The 27,912-nt window shown below is 43.5% G+C and overlaps 3 protein-coding genes across 3 annotated transcripts; 1 reads left to right on the top strand and 2 right to left on the bottom strand.

Annotated features, from left to right (window-relative positions):
* The first annotated feature begins 3,459 nt into the window (after nt 1-3,459).
* LOC131284750 (protein Skeletor, isoforms B/C) lies at nt 3,460-7,200 on the top strand. Its single transcript, XM_058313611.1, has 3 exons — nt 3,460-3,547; nt 5,098-5,317; nt 5,400-7,200. The coding sequence occupies exons 1-3, from the start codon at nt 3,460-3,462 to the stop codon at nt 7,198-7,200; spliced, it is 2,109 nt and encodes a 702-aa protein (XP_058169594.1).
* Nucleotides 7,201-8,479: 1,279 nt separating this feature from the next.
* On the bottom strand, nt 8,480-9,782 carry LOC131284751 (allantoicase-like). The gene is made up of 2 exons (XM_058313612.1): nt 9,699-9,782; nt 8,480-9,598 (listed from the first exon to the last, which is right to left on the bottom strand). The coding sequence occupies exons 1-2, from the start codon at nt 9,780-9,782 to the stop codon at nt 8,480-8,482; spliced, it is 1,203 nt and encodes a 400-aa protein (XP_058169595.1).
* A 5,609-nt stretch (nt 9,783-15,391) lies between these two features.
* LOC131284752 (protein phosphatase PP2A 55 kDa regulatory subunit) lies at nt 15,392-27,411 on the bottom strand. The gene is made up of 5 exons (XM_058313613.1): nt 27,321-27,411; nt 25,922-26,308; nt 18,258-18,409; nt 16,156-16,965; nt 15,392-16,049 (listed from the first exon to the last, which is right to left on the bottom strand). Exons 1-5 carry the CDS (start codon nt 27,409-27,411, stop codon nt 15,681-15,683), a joined length of 1,809 nt encoding a protein of 602 aa, XP_058169596.1. The 3' UTR covers nt 15,392-15,680.
* Nucleotides 27,412-27,912: the final 501 nt, after the last annotated feature.

A 27,912-nucleotide genomic window follows, 5' to 3' on the forward strand; every position in this document is an offset into this window, starting at 1 on the left:
ATACTTGTGGGAATTTACAGAATTCTTTCGGCGGTAGAAGATATTATGTTATGTTACAAAAAACTGTAAAGGTTCGCAAATATAAGTTTACACCGAATGAAATGCCCTGAAGCCGAATCTCACGCCGCTAAGGGAAATTTAAAAATATATATTAACCCCTCAGTCTTGTAATCGCGTTTCTAGAAAAATAAATTCAAAAGACTCCTTGCCGTGCAACAAGAACTACGATAGAACTATTCAATAAAAGTACGACAATATTTGTAAGTTGTGCTGTTAATGAAATTACAAACACCGCATCATAATACATATTGCCCTAAATGCCCCTGTAGCGTTGCGTGAAATCAAGAGTAGGATAACTGTTGAATAAAAACCGATACTGGTCGTCGCACCGCACAGCTAATAAATGTCTGGAATATATCTGTCAATTTATATAGAGCAAACGAAAACATATACGTTAACAGCAATCGAACATCAGATCCAATAGCTAAATTAGAAATCATAGCAACAATACAGTATGAAAAGAAAATGTTTTTGCTTGATGCAATATATGATAGAAAACAAATATAAAGCCTCACTAAGATTGAATGCAATTAAAAACAACAAGAACACAGACTCTTACAAGGAGCAACTCTGCTTTAATACCAAATGACACGAATGTAGTGATTTAAGGATACCGCAAATAGAAACAAACAGCAGAATAAGTAACCAAGTTGAAACCTATTATCAATCAGTTTAGATTTTTTTTCTTCACCCTCTTTATGTATTAACTTTGAAAATTGAGATAAAATGTGCCTGGTTTCAGTAAGAAAGGGTCGGATTAGGATCAACTATACCAAACATTTAACATTTCCGTCTTCAAAGCAACAATTGACTCCTGGCCATTCCGCCGTAAATTTTTTGTTCGTTCATATATTCCGGGTGGGAGTGGATGAGTATTTTTTAGATTTAAAGAAATTAGACAAACGTTATGCTGGAACGATGCTATACATAGGTAACAAGACAACAACATATATTGAAGACTAACATACACATACATACTAACCGAAATAATCCCTAGCGCTCTAAAGGATGCTTGTAGTTCGTGGCATTGATGTTACGGCCAATACGCGACCATAGGCACGTTTGCCGCGTTTCCCTAGCAGAACCTTAGAGCAGAAAAGTGCGACAAGACTAGATAATGAAACACTTAGTACGAGCAGCACGGATCTGTGCCAGATCCCGGCCCTGTCGGCTATAGTCAATTTGATATCCTTCCGTTGATTGCCGCGTTCCACAACCAAGGGTAGAAATAACGCTACCTCTACACGGTCTCCCGCCATCAACACCCAAATGGAAGCAATATTCTTCGGTATTGAAATGCAATGAATTATCCGTGACGAACAGATACCGATGCTTGTACGCAATGCGGCTGGCAAAGCAAACGCTTCGGGGCATTTGAATATGCAAGTTATTATTGTGATTATGATAAAGCATAGCAAGGAAACTTCAGAAAATGATAACATAGTCGGAAAGAAACATAGTTACTGATAAAGCAACTCAATAAATAAAAGTAAACAAATGAACGTATGCTATTTGCTGCAGAACGGGTTTGATGAACTTTTCTTTTTTGAATCGTTTTGAGAAGGTAACGGTATGGTAATAGAGTTCATCGAATCCACCATTCTTGAAAATGATTTTTATTATTTAAACATTCCAGGCGAACGAAAAGAGGTGTGTCAAGAAATTTCAGAAAACATTACATTAAAATTGAGCATTTGAAATATTCTTTTCAATTTACGCATTCAGCAATACTTATAGTCTTTAAGTTAATCCTAATGCTTACGGTATGTACATATATGATCAGCCATTCATTTTATAGGAAGATCGCTGGATTTTAGAGTTTAAAAAGTTACTCCGGTTCTATCAATTTTAAAACTCTGAAAACCGAAGCTAAGATACATTATAACATTATCTGCCGAAAAATTTAAAATACTGTACTGCATTCTTCATGAAATTTATGCGGTTTTCCCTAGATTAGATGTATGGTTAAAATGCAACTAAAATAGTTAAACAATGTTCTACATAAATATTATTGGAAATTTATTTTTTAGATAAAGTTTTAATGCACCTTATTTTTAGCTCACAATGTTCCAAGACTAGCAAAATCGTTACTGTCCCAAATGAAGCAAATGCGGTACGTAGATGTACTGGATTCAAAAAATTTGTTGCTTACGAAAAGAAGTAAATTTAAATTTGACAAAATTTTTTTACCCATTTTGCTGAAAGCATATAGGAGCTTATCTAAGAGTTTAAGCTTGAGTTGGGGTTAAAGCATGTGTGATTTAAATGTCAAGAGAGAAGTATTTGCAACACGGCGCACAATTTAAATTGCCTTCCGTCCACGTTGACTCTTGAGAACACATGTTGCACGCACAGTGCCCACGCCTTAACTCTACGACCTTGAATGTACTTTTCATATAAATGGAACAATTACATCTAGGATTTTACAATCAATTTACACATTTACAATTTGAACAATTATTCAAGATTATTACAAATGCAAACCGAAGCATACATGTGTGGTACCTACTTTTGGATATCTGACCAAACTAGGCGGCAAACGGAAATATGACCACCAAAGCAACCTGAAGAATCTCGCGGGGCAACCACCAAACGCACGATGTATGCGTGCCGACCATGCTACCCGCGTAACGGTGTGAGTTTTATTCCGTTTATCGGCGAGACGGCGGACCGAGCGGATTGAACCGCGATCCGCGATCGACGCACTAAGAGTGACCAACTGTGGATAAAGGAATGGATTTCCCTATCCGAGACGCTGCCCGCCGCGGTTTGCTGTTGTTGCTGCCGTACGTGTGCAACAATGCCAGGCACAACTACTGCATGCATACAGTGCTCTCGATCACGACGCTATAAGGTAGCTTTCGCTCGGGCGGGCCGGGACGATCTTTCTCATTTTGGGGCAGTGCGTTTCGCCCCGCCAAGATCATATCATCAGGTGGTAGTGGTGTGTGTCAGTCAGTCAGTCGCGTTCAGTTCGTCCGGTGGGCTGGCTAGCGCGATTTTACCCTGCCTTTCAGCGAAAGTGTGTACAAGAGGTGGCCGCTTCATTCGGGGGAACGCTCTGTTGGCTACGTGTACATTGGTACGGTCCTTTTCAGTGAAGTCCCTTCGTGCAAGTTTAGGTGGTCGACATTTTGTTACGCACAGTCGTCGTCGCCACCGCCTCCAAAGACCGGAAGTGAACAACGGTGACGAAAAGAATTGTTGCAGCACGAAGTTGGGCCAGCAGTGTAGTGAAAAGTGAACCTCGCCGCTCCGATCCGGGGCAAGAGAGAAAGCAAACAACATTTTCGCCGTCAAGGGAACGGTAGCCCGACCGATTGGAGTTGAGATTTGCACTGGGAACATAAACAGCCCCGGGGGCTGCTAATTGTCCGAGTCAGTCAAGGCTGTGACGAAATGCCAGGAATTCCATTTCTGTACGGATCCGCCGTCCGGTGGCACCGATACTACCTACTGCTGTTGGCTGTGATCGTAGGAAATTCTGGTACGTACCCAACCGGACGCGCTACGAAGAGAACTTGTACGAAAGACTTCAACGTTGGTCGGGGAATGGCAAGCGACGAACCGTATCAAAAGAGAGGGCAATGCGAAAAAGCTGAAGCAAACCACCGCAGTGGACTCAGTTGGAACGTAATCGGAAAGTTGTCTGCATGAGTCGCGGAAGTGTAATGTACGGTGATCAACCTTGAGCCTACACCATCCGCTAGCGGGCTTGAGGAGGTGTTGCTGAAAAAAATCCACCCTTTCCGGGAATATGTTACAGGTTCCTGATAATGTTTATGCTGAACAACGACACCTATATGTGTTTTGAGTTAGCAATTATCTAATTTGTTAGACACACGATTGAAAACAAAAATTACATTTACTAGGAATAGCCTACACATCATATGCTTTAAAGCCAATTAATGCTAAAAGTCGATGGAGTATGTTTAATCTCCTTCGAGCTTGTGCAGAATGAGTCAAAGACAAAGATCGATGAGTAATCATTCACATTGAATACATGTTACTACTGATTCAGAAAAAGGAATATGAATCACAACTTTAGTTTGCAATGCAAAATATCGCAAAAGTTCTGTATTTCTGAAAATATAATTTAATTTTACCTTTAAACCAAGTACCGAATCCGAGCTATAACATACATTGCACGAGGCGTCGGTTTGCGAATGCAAAAACCGATTGTGCAGCTTAGGAACCCGTTTTTGACTCACGTCGAACCCTGCTTATGTTTGACAGCAATAAAAAGTATAATTTGTTACTGGGGAGCAAAACCCTAACTGCAATTAGGATATGGCACGATTAAACGTAAAATGGGTGCGTACTTTCCATCTCAACATATGTCCATGATTTATGCACTGGGGAGACGAAAAAAAAGCTACAGATTGCTGCTAAATATAAATCTTATTCAAAAGAAAGATTTACTTTTTTAGGTAGAGTTGAGTTGCGCATTTCATATAACAGTGTCTACAGTAAAACTTTACGTTTCACATTTTACACATTGCTCAAGATTCTTCAGAGATTCTTCACTTGTTTTAACCTTGGCATTTTTTTTTTTTGGCAAAATGGCATTACACTCTGAATAGCGTCAGTTAGATTAGATGGAAAATACTTTGTGCTTTCCTCGAAATATTACAGTGATTGAGAATCACTGCTACATAATTTCTTTTCAAGATCAATCGAGCATTGTTAGTCGCCTTGGTCATTTTTATGCAGCAGGTTAGATGTGACATCAGTGACAAATAGTAAGAGAAACATTTAAAAGTGCATAAGAATACTACTAGTTTTTTTCTTACTCTCAGATTTGGGCTAAACATACTACAACATTTAGACATAAACGTGCAAAATCCATTCTGTTAAAAGATATCGAAAAACTACTTACCATAGAAATTAATGTCGCAAACGTCGTATTGTTAAGTGCCCGAATGTACTACTTCCAATTTAGGTTCATTGGCCATTTCTACCTTATTATTTTTCATTACCATATTTGGGCTGTTTAGTTATAGTGCATACCGTTTTACATTTATTTAAACACTCCAGTCTGTCAAAATCCGGAAGATGGCCCGTACCGGGGGAAGTATATTGGAAAGTTCAACTCATACCACCATCAGGCCTCCGGTGATGTGTACGCGGTCGACGAGTACACCTTCCTGCTGACTGGCTTCAACTACGACGGCAACGGTGTGGACACCTTCTTCTGGTCCGGAGCGAGCAATCGTCCCGGACCTCAGGGATTCATCGTGCCCGACGAGTACGGAAAGTGAGTGCGCTAACGTTTACCGACGATCTTTGCATCGACCGTTCGTACCACATTGATAATGAGCTGTCTTTTCATGTTCCAGAACAAACATACTGGAGCGATATTTCAACAAGGACTTTACTTTACGACTGCCGGATAGCAAGAAAATCACCGAAGTGCAGTGGCTGGCCGTGTACGATCTGAACTCGCAGAACAACTTCGCCGACGTGTACATTCCGGAGGACTTTGAGCCACCGGTGCCGCAAAAGGCGGGCAGCTTGACGGCTGTCGCCGGTGGCCCGGTGGTGTCGAGCGACAGCATCGACATTCTCGACTCGAAGACGATCCGCATCACGGAGTTCAGCTACGACGGCAAGGGAGGCGGCTCGGTGCACTTCTGGGTCGGCGTTGGGCCATCGCCTTCGTCCAAGGGCAGCAAGGTGCCGGACGAGATGGGGTACCTCGATCCGATCCGGGCGTACGATCGCGAAACGATCACGCTCGAACTGCCCGGCGACATGACGATCTTCGACATCGATTGGTTCAGCGTATACGACGTCGAAGCCCGCCGGGACTACGGTTCCATCCTGGTGTCGGACGATCTGAACGTACCGCCCTCGCTGGTGCACGTCACACCGCACACGGCCTCGCTACCGAACTGCCGTCAGCTGCACAAGGACTATCGCATGTCGTGGGAGGTGTTTGGGCCGCAGATCACGATCCAACTGGCCGGGAACGTGCGGTCGGACGAGTATCTGTCGTTCGGTATCAGCGGATCGGAGCACCGCAGCCAGATGTTGGGCGCCGACGTTGTGGTCGCGTTCATCGACGGGCACCGTGGGTACGCGGTGGACTACAACATTACCTCCCTGGCACCGTGCGTACAGGTGCTCGGCCAGAACAAGGGCGTGTGCCGGGATGACGTGGTCGGAGGACTGGACAGCTTCCAGCTGCACACGTTCACGCGGGAGAACGACATCAACACGATCACCTTCCGCCGGACGCTCATCTCTTCCGATCCGGGTGACAAGGAGTTCCTGCTCGATCGTCCGATGTACGTAGTGTGGGCCATGGGCCGGCTGGACTCCAACAACGAGCCAACCTACCACGACGTCTACCCGAAGCGTAACGTGCAGATACACTTCAACACCTCCGAGCCGGTCAACGATTGCTTCAGCTTCACCAGCCGCGATGCCAACCTGAAGGACGTGTGGGAGCGGCAGCAGATCTTCGACCGATCGGTGCGTGCCTTTACGGCTACCCTCGGGCCGGCAGGAGGCAAACGGGGCTACCAAGGCATTACGGGGCACGTATCGAACGGGCTCGCCTGGTACATCAATGGGTTCCTCGTGCCGGAGTTGTGGCTTCGGCGAGGGCTCACTTACTCGTTTATGGTGCGGGGCGGCAACAATCCTCATTCGCCCGAATTCTATCATCCGCTCGTGATCACCGATGAACCGCACGGTGGCTTCGACCGGCTGTCCGACGCGAAGCAGAGCGAGATTCGTGTGCTGGCCGGAGTCGAATTTACGCGCCGTGGCCGACCGAAACCGACCGCCGCTGGTCCGCTCTGCCTGGCGCGCCACCCGGAGGGACAGGATCGTCGGTTGGATGACAACTTTCCCACGTTCAAGAAGTTCAACCGTACGCTCAAGTGGACCTGCGACTCTGGCGACGCGGCGATTTTGCAGATCACACCGAACACCAGCTGGCCTGACGTGGTGTACTACAACAGCTTTACCCACGCCAACATGGGCTGGAAAATACACATAGTGGACAGTTACAGCCAGTCGGCTCGAAGCGGTTGTGCGGAAGCCACCGCAGCCGGACACTTGCTGCGAATAATACTGGTTGCGTGCGGGAGTGTTCTAGTTTGGACATGGTCTCAGAGAGAAATAAAGTGAAACGACTATAAAAAACTATTATTTTATGTGGTCCATTAATTTAAAACGAGTCAATGTGGTTTTCTTTCGATGTTGAACTGATCCAAGCCAAACGAAAAATATCCTACGCAGAACAAATGATAGATAATACAGTTGATCACAGACAGGTTCTGAACAATGTGCCTCCAGATTCAGATTTTCTCCATGACCCTGGAGCAGTATATAAGAAGTGCTATCACATACTGCAGTATAACCAGTAGGCTATCAGCACCTTAACGCGAATTTCTTCTTCGATTCGTTGTTCTCGGTGTTGACATTTGACCCAAGATAGGTGAAATTTTAGCTGACTTCAAAAGTACGCTCACCTGCAATTGTTGCCAGGGCCACCGATGGTGCCTCCATAATCTTGGTTTCCTCCTCGTTAATATGCAGTCCAAGGTTATTTGCCGCTTGCTCAACGCTTTAGTAAGCTTCTGCTACATTGGAGAGTTTTTTTTATTTATTATATTAACATCGTATGTCTTATAGAAGATGGTGCCCAATGTTTCCACGTCTGAGTCTCGGATGACCCTCTATAGCGCTAAGGTGAAGAGTATAGAGGCAAGCCCATCCCCCTGCCACAGTCCCTTAGTGGTAGCAAAGGAATTAAAGAGTTTTCCATCCACCTTCATCCGGGATGTTGGTCATGGTTATTCCTACAAGTCTGAATAATTTGCTTTTTTTTAACAATAATTGAACCGTACACGGTATTAAACGTAAGTTGCTTGAAAAAAAAACCCAATTCGAAAGATCTAACAATTAACATTGCCTAAAGATTTCTCTAAAGAGAACAATTCTCAATATGATATAAAAGAAATGCTCCAGTAATGTAATATTTTAAATCTTCTTCTTCTTCTTGGCGTAATGACCTTGTTGGTCATGCCTGCCCGTTAAGGGCTTACGAGACTTTTACCATATGTGTACGTGGATAGTCAGTCCTCTCGTACATGGGAGGTCCCGGTTAGGATTCGAACCCATATTTTACATAAACCTAAAATAATTGACAAGATACATTGTTTTGCTCAGGCTTACGCTGTTGTATTAAATAATGGTAAATAAATTTCAAAAAATATTTTAAATGTTAGTTGTCTGTAAGCCCAAATAAGAGTAACATGTGAACATTCTGGAAAATTCATACAAATAAAAACGAATTACATTTAAATTTAAGAAGGAAACACCAATATAAAACAGATTTAAGAAACGTTAACTAAGGTCAAAAGGAGAAACATCGTGTCTTCTTTGTTGTTCAAATGAGCCCCGGTTATGCCAACGATCCGAAGAGTCTAACCCGTGATATACCTCCATCCGGTGCGATGGTAATGCGTACCCTCGTGGCAGCCTTCTTTTGGGGTAACAAATCCTTTCCCTCCAAAAACTCGTGCATCTGATTCGGTCCAAGTTTACGGCTTTCCATCAATGGCAACCAGTGCACATCATCACCACCATCGATGTCTCCAACCGCACCGTACTCCAACCGGACACTGTCCGGGTAGTTGCCCTTAAAATGCTTCGTATCAATGCACACCCGCTCGATCCAGCATCCACGATCGGGTGGTGCGCCCAGCTGAAACGTGGCCCACTCGCAACCAGGAACCAACAGTATTCCATTCGCATCGGCACGCAAAACGGGTGGCCGATCGAGCCGGCGGGCCGTTTCCCATCCATCCCCCATATTGCACCCCTCGGTGGGTTTGATCAGATTTGCCGGATGGCCGTAGTGTGCGTTGGAGTAACCGGTACACCGGCCACCGTTTAGCATTGCGATCAGATCGATGGACTTTTTCGCCGTCAGTAGTGCCGGATCCAGCTGAACCGTGCCGTACACGCGGAGTCGCGCTATTCCTCCATCCGGAAACATATTCACGCGCAGGTGGCGTACAACCAGCAGCCGTTTGCGAGCGGGAAGGGCGAAATATTGTCGTCGGGTCGCTTCGTACCCGGGCGCTAGCTCCACCCGGGGCAACAGCTCGTCCCACCGATCCGTTCCGATGAGGTTCACCATGCCAAGCTGCTCCGGCGTGCAGCCACGTCCGATCATTCCATCCTCGCACCGGTCACTCACGGGCACGCGCTCTAGCGAGGTCTGCAGCATCTGCTTCGTCGTCCCATCCAGCGTTCCACCCTGGATGGACACGCGGGGTGCATAATTACCGGTGAAGAATGCCGTATCGATCGCGAAACCGGCGATCTGCGTCGGTGCACCGAGCTCCAGCAAGCACCAGTCGTGTCCGGGGATGCGTTTGCGGCGCGTTTCCCAGCCATCCATCAGCTTACCGTACGGCGTGTACGCGTCCGGCTCGAATACCGGTTCGCCGTCCTTCAGCATCCAGTCGGCCGGTGCGAACCAATCGTCCGTCGCGAACAGAATGCATCCATTACTCTTTGCATTGCAATTGCAGAAAAAAGAAAGCCAGATAAGAGCGCGACACACACACACACACGATTGCGATGTGCAAATTGCGATAACAAAAATCCCTTACCCCAACCGATGCCACCTCAGACAGTGCCGTAAAGGCGGGCACTTCCGGTAGCCGCCTGGTAGTGTCTCTCCCCACCGATGCCATAGACGCTGTTGACGCTTTCAGCTTTCTCTCTCAACACTTGACGCTGGTCAAACTGCAACTAGCTGCTTCAGCAAGCACGTCAATCCTGTCCGCCGGTGAATCCCGATAGTCCCCCCCCAACGGCCCGACAACAAGCAGGCCGGGACGATCTAATCCCAGAACAACCAAATAGAAAAACAACGCGCAGAACGTGTGTTCCGTCACCTTCCAACCAACGTGGCGCTCGGTCATGTTAATTGACCACACGGGGAGATAACAGAACGACAACTGCGCTGAACAATTGGAGGAACGTTGATTTTTTGAATTTCCTATCTTACCTAGCGCGGCACACACGGTCGTCCGCACGGTGGTGCAACGCATTTTTGTTCGAGGCTATTTATTTGAAACGCAACTTTGATGACGCACCTAAAACATCCTGTAGTGCGTCGTTTAGTATTCTTACGCCTAAATAACAAACAACCATATTGAACATATCAGCTTTGAACCGATTTTGTTGTCTTTAAAGCCATCCCGAAGTGTGTGATGCTTTCCGTGGGGTAAGGTATCTCTAAAGTCTCTGTTCCGAGACACCGCTATAGAATCAGGTACAGGAGATTAAATTTGCAAACCGAATTCGCATGTAAGAAAGGTCGGAGATAATTTCCTTTTGCCAGCATTACCGAACACTGAACCGATTCGCAGTGTGTGTATGTTTTTTCTCTCATTATCATATGCGTTATCATCTCGCCGTCGATGAAGCCCCATCGTTGAAGTGTATTGTTGTTGCATTACTTCAATGTTTTATTTTATTTGATTTTTTTGTTTGTTTGTTTGTTTGTTTGTTTGTTTGTTTGTTGGATGTTGTTTCCGCGGATACTACCATCCGTCTACCTATTCCATTTGTTCCAATTCCCCACCCCTGCCTGCCTGCCTGCCTGCCGCCTTCGGTGGCCTGGTGTGCTAGAGCTTCATCCTTCGCGTTGTTTGTGAGCGTTTGTTTTGTTTTGCTTCCCATCGCTGCCGTAGCATCGGCACGATCTATTGTTTCGTTCGTACCATATGCCACCCGCTCGCACACCACCATTGACCGTTGATTTTGAATCGTCTTCAAGTCTCTTATATTGTTACATCTAGTCTTTTCGATCCCACACGACGAACGCAAACGCGAGTATCACATGCCACCCCCGTAAGTTGTGCAATTCAGCCCTACGTCGCCCGACTACTACTAGCATCCGTCGTCGTATTCGTACATGCCCCTTGCTTTCTTCTCCGTTTGTTCCTGCTAGCAAGATTCAAGGCGTGATTCCCTCTCTTCCAGCCAAGCTAGCCAAATTTCCTTCGATTCGATTCTGGAGAAGGTTACCAAAAACCCAAGCTGAACAAATAAATGGAAACAAAAAGACTGCTACGGTGATAACGCGTTAAAAAATAAACCCTAACGCTAGAATTAAAAAGGAAAACTAACTGTAGTAAAGGAATAGTTTTAAAACACTGCAGGGGGTGCTCGTAAGAGATCTGGCTCTGGGAGGTTTCTATTCCAGTCGCCAGGTACATACATGCGGCACAAAGCCATATTTAATCTCTTCGTGTGCTCGAAAAGGAAACGGCATCGCAAATGCAAATGCAAATGGAACAGTGCCATGATCCGAACGTAAGTAATGTTTTCCCGGCTGATATCACCGTCAACCCGCTCTTTATATTTGCCTCTTTCTCTCTCTCTCTCTCTCTCTCTATCTCTCTGTGTTGCTTAAAGGTCTTTTTGCATTAAATGTCTAGGCGAAGGTCTTGTCGAATTAACGAATATATCTTTGATTTTTATACTACCAGCTTGTTTTAATGTTTCATGTTTTTAGTTATTTTATTCTGAGTAATTTTTGTTTCTTCCCATTCCGATGAGCCCGTGTTTTATGTGTGTGTGGTTACTGCTATTTAAATGCAAACAAATTATACATTTATATTTTACATTCGTTCTTGCCGGTAAAACCAATTGAAAAATCCCATCTTCTGTCTCTCGCTTTCGCTCGCTCGTACTCATACCTTGTCGTAGCCGGAAATGTATTACATGTTTCCTAACACGGGTTCGTATGGCGCATTAGGTGTACCGGAGCGATAAACTAATTCCAATCGCTTCCATAAAATGAAACGAACGGATTTTAATGTTCAAACATTACACAGAAACGCCAAACAATGCCCCTACCGTCGATTCTAATATAAACAGTTGAGTTTTCTTTTTTTTATAAATTTTGTCTTTTTGATATACATTTGAGCATTCATATGCATTGTTTGTTTAACAAAACAGTAAAAAAAGAATGTGAAGTAAAGTAACTCAGGATTGAGTTTTCAGGCGAACCAAGCGTTCATTTGCCAGACAGAAAGAAATAAAACATTGGGAGCTATCGGATACGTTTTTCTCTATCGATCGATATGGTATATCGACCAACAAGTGTTCATTTTCGGGATACTTGGTTCACTTAGCAATCGCGAACGTTGAAAGTTATCTATCGATATATCAGTGGATAAAACGGCTGCCAAACGCGAACAAATTTGTCGTGCAGTTGCTATATCGATAGATATTGCTATCGCGAACGCTAGAAGATGAACCCTATCGATCGATATATTTTCCACTGCCATGGACCAGTCGATAGCGAGTTAAAAGCTCATTTTTAATGATGGTACACTAAAAAATCAACACGAATCCACAATAACTAACACCACTGAGCATCACAATTCGTTATTTCTACCAAAATCACTGATTTTATTGATTATTTCTTTTCATCTGATTTCATCTGTTTACCAAATGTATCACTTGACCAGTAAAAAAAGGATACTTGGATCCAGCTGGATGACGATTGTCTTCCATGCGATTTTTACATCCATAGAAAAGTAGCTAATTAGCAGCCAGAAAACTGGTTGCCTTATCGACCGATAAATTTATATCGACAGATTCAGAAAAAGCGTACGCGATGCAAAATTCGAGTAGATAACTTTATCGACCGATAAAAATGCCTCGATCGATTGATGAAACCTACTTCGTTCGCGATAGGCATCATTGAACGAATGTCTAATTCGAAGACGCTAGCCGTTATGCTTAACACCTGAGGGATGATTATTTTTGATCGTCAAAATGGAACAGTTAACAGAAACTACCATATGCTCACTTCAACGTCGATGTAGCAAGAAAACAGTTCTCCCATTGTAAAGCACATAATAAATGATAGCAACTTTCAACCATTATGATTGCACTGCAATGAAAGTTTCTTCATTCACGACACGGGACAGTCTGAAGCCAAGTAGCAGCATACTTAGATCAGGATCAATAAACTGTTAACAACATACTATCTTAAGGGTAAGTCAATACCAAAAGCTCCAGAAGAATGCAAAAGTAAATCAAGCCTAGGAGTTAGTTGGAATAAAAGTAAGATCGGTAAAAAGAGAGACCGATGCAAAGCTATTTTTTTCCACCGCCATTGTTTTGACAGTTTATTCAAAAATTGATTACAAACACACTTGCATTATGCGAGAGATTTTCGCAACAATCTCCAAAACGATACAGGTTACCGGAAATTCTGGACCATTGGCTCAGGACCTCGCGAATATTGTAGTAGCATAAAGTTTGGAGTAGTCAAAAGTGCTCCTCGCTGCGAAGTCATTGGATATGGATCCTGTTGGTTGCCATGATATGGTCGAAATCAAGTCTGACTATTCCAAATTGTCTGTTTAAACAAACCGAAACACATTTTTAAGCTGCTCGTAAAAGGTAAACAAAGTATGGCTCCTTACATGGTATCCTTCCACCTCTCCTCTTTACCGATCTTCAGTTGGATTAACGAACCATTTCACGTTGCTATGGTAATTTGAATTTTATAGTGCTCGTCTCAATTGAGGGTTAAGGAAGCGTTTGATAATTGGCGGTAAGTTATGTAAAGTTGCTATCATTAAAAGTAGGCTTACGAAGGTTTTCAACAAACAAATCATTAAACTGTTTTTCATCTTTGAAAACTCTTTTTATGTTGGCCACGTTTAGACTTTACGTAACGTAGGGGAGGGATTCGCATTAAACTAGGTATTCCATATTCACATGTTTGCTAAAAATATAAAAACAATCAAACTTCTACCCTTTTGTTGGCTACTCACAAATCGGCCAGTTAAGTAAAATATAGTTTCCAAAGCTGAGAACAGCGAATTGATGTTACAAAATCTAAACGTGGCCATTTGCGAAAAAGATTTTAAACCGATAGTGAGTGAGTAGCTGTTGAACTGCCACGTAAAAGCTTGTTGCACGATATGCCTTCCCGCTGGGCCTAGGTGTTGAACTTTGGGCGTTTGTTTGCTTTCTTGTACACTGTTCCAATCGTCCAGTTCCATTTCCGCGTGCTATACGGTTCGTTGTTGAAAAAGCTTACCGGTTCCACGCAAAATCGACTTTACCGCGAATCGTACAATCTCCGCTTCCTGTCTGACGTGGATGCTCCGTGAATTGAGCTCCAAACTTATCCATTTGTATCCTGCCTAGCTTAGTGAGGGTGATTCTGTCCGGTGTCGTCCTGTTTCGATACCAAATTATTACTCACGCTAACGGTAGATGCTGTTTAGTAGGTGTTATATTCTTCCAACTATACACCAACGCTACACTGTTAGAGTGTTGCTTAATATGCCTACTTGGCGCGCAGGGATAATGATTGATTTTTCTTATTCGTGTTTCATGTTTACAACTTCCTGCCTCCTATCGTCTACCTTCACTGCTACCCTAACTGCCTTATTACTTTTAGAATCCAGGACTAACGATCTATCTTCCTTTATTACGTTCTTGCCCTACCGTTATAACGGACGACGCTCATATACACGCCAACCCACACACCACGTTTTCACTTCACTTTATGCTCGCAAATCTCACACACAGCAATCATTCCTCAATCACCCCTCCCGGCCCCTGCTAATCAAAACTTTCTTACTCCTTTTCTCAGGGGAACTTTTACTCCATGCATTCGCACTACACATTCACACATACCCGCGCGTGCTTACCCATACGCATGGCGTTTCCCGAATAATTGTGCCGCCGCTTTCATGCCCTCGCTGCTAAGCTAGTACTGAAGCTATGGATTTCCCTCTGGATGATGCTATTTTTCAAATGTTTTGTTTCTGGTGTTGCTCCTTACAATGCTTAGTTGGATTATGATCGTTGACCGGGATGACAAAGGGGGGTTGGGATTGCACGATCTTACACTCACGTACGGAAGCGAAAGGATTGCAAAAAAGCACAGGCAAATAATCTCTCAAAACAAGCGACGAAAAAGAGATCCCCTTTTCATGGTTGCAATGAAGCCCCCTTCCGCGGTTTTACGTTGCCGTGCCACCCTTTTTTCCTGGTCCGTCACAAACCTTTATTTAATGACAAAAACTTTCAGTACGGTTAGCGTTTTTGAATTTTTGGATGAATTTACCATTTGATCATGACCCCCCGGGTACCACACAGCTTTTCCTTCAACTGCATCGCATTTGATTGTATCTTCCCCATCATTTGTTGTTCTGCGTTTGCTCGACATTAACTTCTTTACAGGTTTCGTTTTTTTTTGCTACTCCCTACCTACCTAGGCAAACACTCGCTTCCCACTTACTCCTTCTTCTCTCCCCGGGCATCAAACATCCAGCTCGCTGCACTGACCAACCGCTACATCCGTTCTCCCGTGCACGAAACATTAGGCATTCGTTTGCATCAGGTTCCAGTAGAACGGGGTTTTTGCTCGATCGGAACCATCTACCAAATTCCCCGTTTTTAAACCCATTTGTTTTCCTCACCACCGTGTCTCGTACAACCACATCCATTTTTCATATCCTCAGGAAAATCTATCAATAATAATAATAATAATCATTATAATTATAATAATAATTAATTATCCTCGCTACTACTATTACTATTAGCTAAAACTTATCCTGAAATATGAATAAATTATTGGTTGCGGCCACGGCGATGATGTTCTCGAGCGGATGCCAGGCAGTGTGGAGGATCCGCTTGTTGAAGGCCAAACAGTCAACGCTGATCTCGTCCTTTTTCCGCTTGCCACCGGTGCACACCTTGCGCGGCTTCAGCACCGTTTTGGGCTTGATAATGTCGCGCGAAGCTTCCAGCGTGACGTCCTTGTTCGTGTTCCGATCGAAGATGCGGAAAAAGTTGTTGTAGCTACCGGTCATGATGGCCGAATCGTTCCCATTCCAGCAGCACTCGAACTTGTCGAAGATGCAATCGTTCTCGTAAAGCGAACACAGCTTCGTGCGGAGGTATTCGTGAACCTATGGCGCAGCGAAAGGGAAAATGGTTTGGGAAAGCATTAGTTAAGGCCCCCTTGCATACACGGGAAGCAGCTCCTTTCCATCTCCTTCGATTCCTACTACTTACCGGATACGTCTCGATCGGCTTCGTTTCCATGTGCAAGTCCCACACCTTAATACTCAGATAGTCCCGCGAGATCATGTAGCGGCCCGAGTTGCTCAACTTCACGTCGCTGATCGAGCTGATGATCTCGCGGAAGAAGCTCTTGTTGGTGATATCCACGTCCTCCGGCTCCTCGAACAGCTTCGCGTGGCGATCGCAGAGCGCCGACGATCGCATATCACATAACCTGATAGTACCTTTACTGCTCGAGTAGACGAACACGTTGCACTCGGTCGGGTGGAACTCGGCGGCAGTGATCACCTCCGTCAGCTCCTCCATGTTCGCCGGCTTGATGTCGACGATGTTGAAGCTCTGGTCGGTGATCTCCAGGTGCCACAGGTTGATCCGCAGATCGTCCGCCGACAGGTACGTTTCCTGGTCCGAGTTCACCGAGATCGAGTTGATGTGGTAGGTGTGCGCGTTCGCGAAGATGCGACGCGGCGACGCTTCCACCATCAGGTCCATCGGTTTGATCGACGGTACGCGCAGCGCGCTGATCGACGACGGGTCGCGTATGCTCCCATTGTCCTCCCGTGTGTTGTAGCCCTCGACCCGCTTGTCGCGCTCCGACACCTTCCACAGCTTGATCGTTTTGTCGTTGGTCGAGAGCAGAAAATGCGACTGGTTCTTGCGCTTGAGCCATCTGATTTTATTGATCTTCTCCTCGATCTCCAGCGACTTTAGGTAGTCGAACTCGGGCTCGTGCGACTGAAAGGTGGAGTAAACGTTGTACTCGCCGCGTCGTGGTGACGCCGCTTTCGATGCAGGATCTCTCTGTGCGGGGAAGAGAAACACACAATTATTTTGAGCCAACTGCGAGTAATCGCATCTATGTGGCGTCTCCCAACCAACAACAGCTGTGCCGGTGCTAGTTAAGATCATCCATATTCATACGGCATTTGTCACGTGTCAAATTTACATCCGTTTCGGTTCATTCGCCACTAAACTCTTGCTCGCAGAGTCCCGACTAAACTCTGTCGCAACTATAATTGTTTTTCCAGCAATTAGCACATCTGGGTGGGTACCAGTCTCATCATTTATTCATTAGCTCTTAAATCTTTCACCAACTATTGCCAAGTGGACAGAGCTAAGAATAAAACATGTTGAGTTTGAATCATGTACTTTCCTAAATGTTTCTTTCAACGTTTAAAAACAACCTTTTCATTTTTATGCATTTTGAATGTGTAAATCAAATACTTAATTGATCATTTAACTGTTCAAACATGTGTTCAACTCATTCAATCTCTACGAAAGCAACTTAAAGCCCCAACTTGTGGTGGTGGTGGCCGATATTGTCACTAATGTACAATTTAACAAACGAAGTTTGTAGTTAGTACCCTCTTCTAGAGGCAAAGGCAAAAAATTTTGCTCAACAAAACTTGTTGGGTAGTTCTGTGCAAAATTGCTTAGTCGTAAACATCGAGGATAAATTAAAGATAAACATATTATGGATGCTTTAGTTTTTATAATTATGTTTTTTATTTCGTAAAAAGAAAAAACCAAGAACATACCTTGTGTGGTGTCTGAGAGTCTTCAAAGGTATGTGGATTTTATGGTTTAGAGAAGATGTTGTATACATAAAGATCCCCAAATCCCATTGGAGTTTGAGTTGAGAATGTTTCGCTACGCTAAGAAATATTTTTCTTTGCTAATTTTTCAACACGTTGTGGCACCGTGGGCCGGAAAGTCGGGCAAAACGGGGCCATGAGTTTGACACCAGTGCAATACACTTTCGACCTCTTTCAAAACATCCCGTACACACAGTCAATGAAAATGAAAAGGAACCTGACCGGTTCTACGGGGACCGGTGTGTTACATAAACCGTGCGTACCCCCCTCCCTCGCCGTACTGGCTTTTCGACATCAGCGCCCGAGGCCAAAGAGAGCACTTTCATTTCTTCATGATCAATATCTGCCTGTGTGCGCGCCCGGTGGACTGAATGTGCGCGAAAATGTGCGATTTTTCTTGTACGATTCGCTGGTTACAGTTTTGCTGCCATGGAACTCTGCAGCGAAGGGATGGGTTAAGGATGCTGCAAGATTTCCTGGCGGATGCTTCGAGCTTACCTGAAAGATGACGACCCGTCCACCTTTATCACCGGTGGCCAGCAGTTCTCCGTCGTGATTAAACTCGACGCAGGAAATGATGTCGGCCTCGGTAACATCATCGTCCAGGGCACCCTTTATCTGTGAAAAGCACCACGATGTTTCGCCATTACCTGCAAGACATAAGGAAGAAGGTATAATAAATTAGAGTTGGTGTGGTATGAAAGGATTATTTAAACGATAAGAGAGGCATATTTTTAAAACCGAACTGTGATGCATTTCAATAAAGAGTGCCTAATCAATGCGTCATCTTGATACGGTGCTGAACGTTTTCTGGTCTTGGTCGCATGCATCCTCAATATTGTTTCCATTTTGTAAATATTGGTTAGTGCGTATGGGAACGCGGTCCAACTAACCATCAGCCTCGAGCATCACGCCAACCATTGAGAAATGGAACGAAAGGTGACTTTGTCGTGGCTTTTTCTTGTTTCACTCTCCTCGCAATCAGAGCACATTCTCTAATCAACATTTGATTGCGACACCGCTTCACCAACCAACCTCTAAAGCAAAGCTGATACACCAACACGTGAATACTGTTCGTTGTAGTTCGTCATGTACGTAGAAATAAGCAAACCCCCACGCCATGTATCTTATCAGCTATGCAGCATTTTTGATATAACAAATTTGTCCATATTTTAATTGTTTGTTGTACACGCCCTAAAAGGGGCAGAAGTTTGGAGTGCTAGAGGGGGGGACCTTGCACAAATGGCATATCTTGATAGCTTGTCGCGAAAATGCATCAGCAACTGCAACAAATACAATTCACAGTCGATTGACTCTTCCAAAGAAAGGTCATTCGGAGGCACCTTTTTTATAAACAAGTTTACTTACGTTTACTTTGAGCATATTGAACGAATAGTAAAAATTATCCAACAATAAAATTGCATTACTTTACCAGGCATAGACTCACATAAAGTCTTTCAAACAGTTTAAATATCCTTTACGTAGAAATATCCTTCAGTCGGAAATGTTATGCCATGCATATAAATGCCTCTGAAAAGTCTGAGATCCATTGCATCCATTTATAAAATAAAATAAAATTGAATCATACATCGATGTAAAGAAACATAAACTCTCGTTAATTATTCAAATGAAAGATTGTTTTCGATGATGGAAAAATGGAAGATAAAAAAAAAGCTGTGGCATCCATAACCGCTTTGAAAGAATCAAATGATGGTGTCATTTTTTCTATCATCATAATTTTCTTCCCTTGGAGAAAGACTTACGTAATGGGAAAAAATAATAAATCAATACTGCTATTGTCAAGGTAATATAATCAGAAATCAGCTAACTTTATCTCGATAGAACCCGCTGATTTCAAAACTAAAGATTCGACTATTAGTGTCCATCTACGCATCGTATGAAACGCCTTTAGCATCTGAAGCTGCTTGTTTTGAACTTAACCAGTGGGGTGGGTTCAGGTGAGGGAGAGAGGGAGGGGCAAATTCATTCATAATGTTCGAATAACAACAAGAGTTGTTCACAATCCATTGATCGTCAAGCTTATATCTCACAGCAACAATATCCAAAGTGTGCGCATTGAGAACAGTTCAATCTAATAAAATCTAATTTGCACACACGATGTGCAATCCTTCCGTATTCGAATCCTTTCGGTATAAATTCCTCAATACGAATGCGGGAACCCTGCAATGATGCTGCATTACCCAACAATAAATCGAAGATGTCCTGCCAAAGTTTCCCAAAGCTTCGAAGCCGGTGTCTCCCAAATAAACAACGATCGCTGGCGCTAGTTTTACTCTCAATTATCGAACAATTAGTAAAGCCAATAACGTATCATTCGACCTAATGAACGCTTCGTCTGAAGCGTGTTTGTAGCTCAAGGTAACTTTCCCGGCCCGTAGCAAAGTCCCTTAAAGTTCCACCCGGGCCAGTGCGGACCATATCGAGACCTACGACATATCGGGGGAGATTAAAAATAACGACCAACCATTATCACATCCTGGCATACCGATGGAAAAACTGCCAGAATGGTGGAGAGGAAACGAGACTTTTGCGAACGCTCAACTGGATTACCGCACACCATAACCGAGTAACCAAATTTGCCTTGTCTCTGGTTAGGTTTTCGGGCTAGAAACAGTAAAGTGCAGCTAGTACAGACTCCGGAGATGACGTTGTCTGTGCGGCGCGACCTCGGAGAGGAACACTTTTTCCAATTTCCTGTTTGTGTGCCTTACGACGTCACGAAGGAGTTTGCCGCCCGCGGGATAAAGTGGCGTGCCGCAGTTCCTTTTGCCTGCGGCAACGGAAGAAGGTAATTTGCTGTGTGCATAATGGATAAAATGGGATAGAATCGATTGGAAATTAATGTCACCTTTCGTTAAGAGGTTAACGCTAACGTTAAAAGGTTGCTTCAACGCCCCAGTTTTGGAAAGAAAAAAAAATTAAAATAAAATGTGGACGGCAATGAGTAATAACGACGATTGTATTTTATTGTTTTTATCAATGTCATCAACCAGCTGAAAACAGTTGCCAGAAAAACGAATTTAAAAATAATCTCTGCTGAGAATGAGAGAATAATTTAAGAACTATGTAAACAGACAAAAGCCTTTTTGCAATTATGAACATTTAACTTTCTCATTCAACCGATGTTATATGTATCGATTTTTCTCTTTATGAGACTCCTTACTATACTTGTTGACAATAAGTGTTCAAAACAGTCATTAGCTTTGCTGGATTTTTTGACAAAATAGTTGACAAAATAGTCTTTAAACCACATACAATTGTTTTCTATTATACCACAAAACGGTATAAATTTCTTCGTCCACTACCGGGAGAGTCTATTAAATCCCAATCAACCGAATTCAAGTATTGAACATATGCCAAATCAAGAAAAACGGTCGCACGAGGCCAAATACGTTGGCCAATTTTATGCTTTGGAGAATGAATTGGTTTTGCTTGCATTGTAATCATCCGGGGGACGCCAAGGATGACACAATCACTGGCTTATGGCGCTTAAGGATCGTGGGGTGCTTTAATCTGCTCAACTTCTCTCTTCGATCCACACAACAAACACCCCAACTCCTCCCCTCCCTGTATCCACCCACTCATTCATCTTTTCCAACGTAGGATTTATTCTCGGTTGGGTAATGGCAAATTGCGACGTGATGGATCGATGCTTAACTTGGACTATGTGGAGATATATACCCAACATTCTGAATTGCTGAACAATTGTTGTAAAACCAGTGGTTAAAAAGGAAAAATTTCCAATTAAATAAAAAAAAATTGGTTTACGCTTATTTTTTATTATTATGGGTTTTCATTGATCGGTTTAGGTTGTCGATGGTTTAAAAGCCGATGGAGGCCTCCGGGATAGGGCATTGTGTAATGACTGAAAAATACTACACAATTGCAGACACAGTTTAAACTAAAAAAAACACTGTGAAATTTCCACTCTCAGACAACTTTCTCCTTCGATACTACTTCGAAAGGATGCAAAAGCAGCGGAACGGAAGAACATTGTGGAGCACATGTTTCACGAGAATGTGCAAAACATAACGTACTTACAGGCGCGAGCAGGACGGCGCGTAGCCTCCGCACCTACTTGCGGTGCTCTTCACGCCCGAGAAATCGCAAGCAGGTGCTGTGTGTAGTCGTCTCCTTCATGCTCGCAACATATCGATATGAGAATTCCCGTCAAAGCTGCGTTAGCATATTCGCGGGTTCGCAAGAAACCCAATTTATGGTTCTCCCCAAAATGAAGAAATCTACATTTTTTTAACTAGAAACGTCAAAAGATAACGTAGCAGCGTAGTGAAGAAGAAGAAGGTAGCGAACCCAAAAGAGAGATGGGGTTAGAAAATGGTACACAATCACAGAAGCCGATGTGGAGCGAGAGTGAGGTTATGGTTGTTTGTTGTTGCACTAGAATGTCGTTTGTTGGTGGTTTTTGATAATTTTCATCCTACTTTCAAAGGCATAAAAAGAACAGTTTGATAGAACACACTCACCGGCCATGTCAAATCCAATCGCGACCACTACCGGAGTGGGACTTCATACAATTCACAACTCGGAATCAGCGGAATCGGTTCTAGTGACAGATTTTTTTCTCTCGATGGATCAACCAAGGACCACAATAATCGATCCGCCGGAACACGGGAAGATGCCACCTTTTATCGTTGCAAGCGAAAAAAATTATATCGTTGAGAAGATGCGGTTCTGTTGGAGCCTGCTGCTGCGAAGCAATGGAAACGAAGCCGCAGCGAAACAACAGTGAAACGTTTTGCGCTTTATAACACTAATGCACTGGAAAGGGAATGAAATTCGCTTTTTTGACCGCTCCTGCATCAACACAAATTTATCCCGTTTTATGTCTTACGAACAACACGCTGCACGAAAGAGATACAAAAGGGCGACATTTAGCATCGATTATTTGGAAGATTTCACATTGACTGGGGATAGTAAATTGAGTGTAAAAACGGCATCGGTAAACGAATCGTAGTTATCAGTATTTCCTGCAACTTACATCTACACTATAGAACTCGGTTGCCGATGTTGCGGACGAAATGTGACATTGAAGAAACTAACTGTTATTCCCGGAAGAGGACTAGAATAAAATAATTCAAAAACATAGGCTTTAAGAAAAACCACTTTTTAATTTCTAATCCCTACGTCACAGTCTCGCAACCGCACACATTAACACAACACACACACATACACCAATGGGCCGCATCCGTGGATCCTATTCGCGATCCGCCAACACTTGCCGACTCTTTCATTCAACCAGACCTTGACGGAACCACCGGATTCGCATGCAGTAGTGGACAAACTTCTTTCCAAATCTCTTCTTCGTCTTGACACATTCGCTTTTCTACGTCATGCAAGCGTTTTTTTCCATTTCTTTCCTTAGCAAACCGAGTCCTGAGGCTTACTTTCACGGCATTATTGGCTTCGAAGGAAGACACACCGATCTTATTTTGTTCTATCACAAATAGAACTGCAATCGATGGTCGTTTTTTACTATTGACATTTAACTTCTTGATGGTTTCGATTTTTCCACCACACTCGCAAGCATCTCGACGAAAAGGACATGAATGATGTCACTTGTCCAGGCAATCTGCAACCAAAGCGATGCCGTACGCGGTCGGAAAATAACCCAAGCTTGCTGAATTCATGTTGAAAAGCACTAAAAACACGCACTCGATAGCGTAGAAAAAGAAACCGGAATGGCACGGCTCCATACGGACGTATGTGTCCTTATAGAAATCCATGCCCCATGATCTCTTTTCTTCTCACTCTAAATGCGTGTTATCTTCTACATGTTCTTCGAATCCCATCTCCTCTTTCTCTTTCTCACGCACCTCAGACACACACACACAAACACCGCGGTACTATTTCCGACAGCGTTCTTTTCGCCACAAGCAGTTTGCACGGCACAACTCCACAATCTTGCACACACGCTTAGCTGGATGGTGAGAAAACCATCTTCACTCGCATCAAACCACCGACAAAATACTCCATTTTGCACCTATCCAGCGCTTTGCGTGCACCTCGTGACACAGTTGCTGGCGTGCGTTACGCGCGAAGTTTTTTGGGCGAATTGCGAAGCGTTTAATACCTTTCGAATAACCACCAGCTCGGATACGAACACTCGTGGAGTGAACTACAATTGACGGTTTTGTGCGGATGACTGGTCCGGCTATAGTGTTGGCAGAATCATTAATCGACAGATTCGAAGATTCGATCCCTCGACGGATTCTAATGGATTGAATCCCATTTGACGGATTCAGATTAGGTTTGATTCATTTGAGATTTGAATGAGATTTGATTAGTTTGTGGCTCGATTTGATTCGATTTTGATAGAATAGAATGGATTGGCAATAGATTGATTTATCATAGATTGATGATGAGGATGATCTCTGATGAAAAAAATGTTGAACCTATTTTTGGTAGTATAAGAGCCCTGCTACACGAGCCGCAAACTCAAAAAGTTCGCGGCGAAAAGAGGGGAAAAACCGAGAAGTTTACGTCAAAAACTTTTCAGCTCCGTGAGCCGAAAACTGCACCCGCGAAGTTTTTTCAGCTACCGCAAACTCAAATGCGCGAGAAGAAGAAGATGAAGAATAAATAGATGTAAACATAACAAATCTCAAAAACAAAATAAACGGACATACGGTGATAAATTTACGTGCTACGGTGATATTTTATCATTGGCTGGCGGGGGTCATGACTGGCAACAGCATTGGTACCGCAGAACGCGGCTACACGAACCGCGAAGATTTTGCGGGTCGTGTAGCGGGGCTCTAACGGTGGTTATCTGAGGTGTTTCACCATTCCATTTAGCCCACGGAGTGACAACGATTCAGACCAGTATCTGATTTATTTTTTCACTAGATTTTTATTAAAAATATTAATCTCTATTGTGAATCTTCTTTAGATAGTGTTACAAACAAAAATCACTGGGTCCGATTTTCAATGCCTGCGAAGAACATCGTTTCGATGCGTTAGTTGATTTTTAAGATCAGCAGAGCTACGTACTACGGTGAACCTCACAACGGAAATATGTGGCATGTTTTTATCACGGGAAAAGCAAGTTATCAGTTGTGATTTGATGGGGATTCAGATTAGGATAAGCAGTTTCCTATCGATTGGCATTGATTGATTTACAGTGCCTCGTGACTGTTTGATGGATTGAGATTCGGATTTGAGGATTGGAGTTCGCAGTTGGGATTCGGGTTTTCCACCACTAGTCAAAACTGGGACCACACTCAAGGTTGCTGGAACGGAGCAATACTTGATTTAAGAGGTTGGATCACCACAGCATTTCAGCAGTTCCTTTTGACGTTAAAATCGGCGGTTGATGTAGATACACAGATAGGAGTATTCCGTTAAATTGCAATCAAACAGATTTGTTGGTACAGAAATCATATGTTTGATAGCAGCTGATTAATATAGATATATTTTCCATCCTGGTGCAACTTTTTTTTTATTATAGAAGTAAATTCAAACGTTGGTTACGAATGAACGTCTATATAACAACCTTGGGAGTTAACTTGATACTAACCAAGGCTCAAAATCCGTACCTTCAGGTTGTCAGCGTACATTTAAAACTTCACATCTGCAATTTAATTTACCAGTGTATTGATGTGACGGTTATCTTTCCAATAGCAACCTGCATTAATTAATGAACAAACGTACGTGCAAGTGATAATCCTTTTTCAGAACTGATAGCTGTTGAGGGCTGGTTACACGATCGTAGTTAGAAACAGATCATTTTTTACTACTACATAGGTGGTGCTCATGGTCCAGCGGTAACGCAAGGACACACCACGTCAGATGCCGTGGGTTCGAAAAACTATAAAACATGTTGTAGATCCATACATTTTGTTTTGTTTTCATTAATTTTAAGTTAATTAAATTATTTGCGAAATTGATTGTTTGTGATACATCAAGAATTAAGAAAATAATAGACAGGGAAAGATTTATACTTTGAAGCTATTATATGAAAAAGACACCACCCAAGTATAAGCATCTCGATGATAGTATAAGAATATAAAGAAACAGTCATTTTTAAATATAACGTGTGTATATTATCACATAGAACAAATATTGGATTGTAAAATAATGTAAGGCAAACTAAACCAGAGTAAAATGCCAAATTTACTTACCACCAGAGCTGCCGCTGTTACTGCTGCTGCTGCTACTAAATTGCTTTTTAGTGCCATTGACGGCTGTGTTGATCATGTATCCGATCTTGGTGAAGCTTGACTGTCGTATCACAGGTCGGGGCGGTATTGGTGGGGGCATATTGATCGGGGGACTGTGCGGTGGGCTGGGACTTCCCGTTAGCGTGTATCCGTAGCTATCGCCCGCCCCGCTCACCACCGTACTGGTCGGGATGGTTACCGGATTCGTAGTCGATCGGCCCCATCGTCCGATCGATGATGCATTCTGGCGGAAGCTAGTTTGCACCTTAGCTGTGAGGAGTGGATGGGTATTTATCAGAAAAAAAAAACAAATATATAACTGTTTGTTATTCAATCCAAAAACATCGACTATTAACCAAACGTACACATCTGATTTTCCATGAAATGCTCAAGACCCCGCCGAACCCATCTCCGCCGATGTCCGGTGAAATAATTAAAAGAGATAACAAACCGGTCCGAAGCGATAAAACGCCACCATCGTTACGCGCTTCTACATCGTCTTTGCCGTCATTAAGCGACCACCGTCGAGGACTACAATGGCGCGGGCGTAATAAATGTTTTATCATGTCACTCTGCCGGGCTGACAGACGGACACACTTGTCGTCACACTAAGGTGAGTGTTTACGATTCTTATGGACACCTTCACCTGCCTAGCGAGGTCCGGTCTGTTTATGTAAGATCCTTCTATTTGAATTGCTCAAAATTGACCCACATGTGCTCGTGGATCGATCGCGTGCATTTTCCTTACTATTGAAAAAGCTATGTCTATTACATCCGAGAGTTTGCTGATATAAAGTTATCTATTGTTTTTTTTTTTATTATTTATACTTAATTTGTCTGGCTATGGTTAGTATCGGAACAAAGAACATTTAATAAAAGTCTTAGAGACTTCGAAGCGTCGTTCTTGCGCTTAAAGACGTAGTATAATTTAATTCAATTTAGCTACTTCCGGCTTAAAACTCCCTAAACCGGCAATTACCGGTAGTGTCATCTGCCAGTGGCAACACAATTTGCTGCTCCATCCGAGCGACCTTTTCAATTCATGAAAAAAGTAATTAATCATGAGAAAACTAACGACCAACAAGTAAAATTATCCACCCGAATCACAGTGACCTATTTGTGTGCCGAACGTCCTCCGCCCGGTCCACCGAGAGGTGAAGAGCACACCTTCCTTCACCGAACTGAGGTGACCGTGAATTATCATGAGCGAGACAGACGTCCCGTCCCGGGGGATGCCGTAAATAAAGACGGCCCCGACCGGACAGTTGGATGGTGAAATGCTTCTCATGTCTAAGAATTGTTTATCCCGGGGGAAATAAGGACGCACTTCGTTCTCGACGTTCAGGGCTGCAATACTTACACTTCATCGATCGATCGGAAGCTGCCGCCGTGGACGAAGATGCCGATGCCGGCTGGGACGATGCCGGGGATTTGTTGGAACCATAAATCATACACTGTTGTTAGCCGCGGATTGGCGGCGCTGCACTTCTGGCTTTTCTCAAATGGCTTACCAAGGCGGCAAAGTATGCTAGTGCCTGGGGCTGATAACGTTCAGACTCTCCTCCTCCCGGAAGCTGTTGGTGACAGGGCGATAGCTAGGATACGGGCTCTGGTGAAAAAAAGGACAAGAAATGAGGCAAACAGTGAGTTGCAAATCCAAACTATGATTAAAGAAATGTCACTGAACAAATAAGTGATATGAAACAACAATCTGTATGTGTTGGCCTGAATGCTGGACACCGCACGGGAAGAAAGATACCACTTTTTGTGTTTACATTTGCTTATACCAGTCACAAAAGAAAAAAGACTTTCATCCTCAAATAATAAACGTTGAAACATACAAAACAACTTTAACAAACAAACTCCTATTTTTAACAATTTAACAAAAGTTTTACTAATTCATAACGGCTTCTTGTGGTATTCAAATAGCACAGGCCATAGAAACAAGATGC

The sequence above is a fragment of the Anopheles ziemanni genome, chromosome 3, assembly GCF_943734765.1.
Source record: "Anopheles ziemanni chromosome 3, idAnoZiCoDA_A2_x.2, whole genome shotgun sequence".
Classification (NCBI taxonomy): Eukaryota; Metazoa; Arthropoda; class Insecta; order Diptera; family Culicidae; genus Anopheles; species Anopheles ziemanni.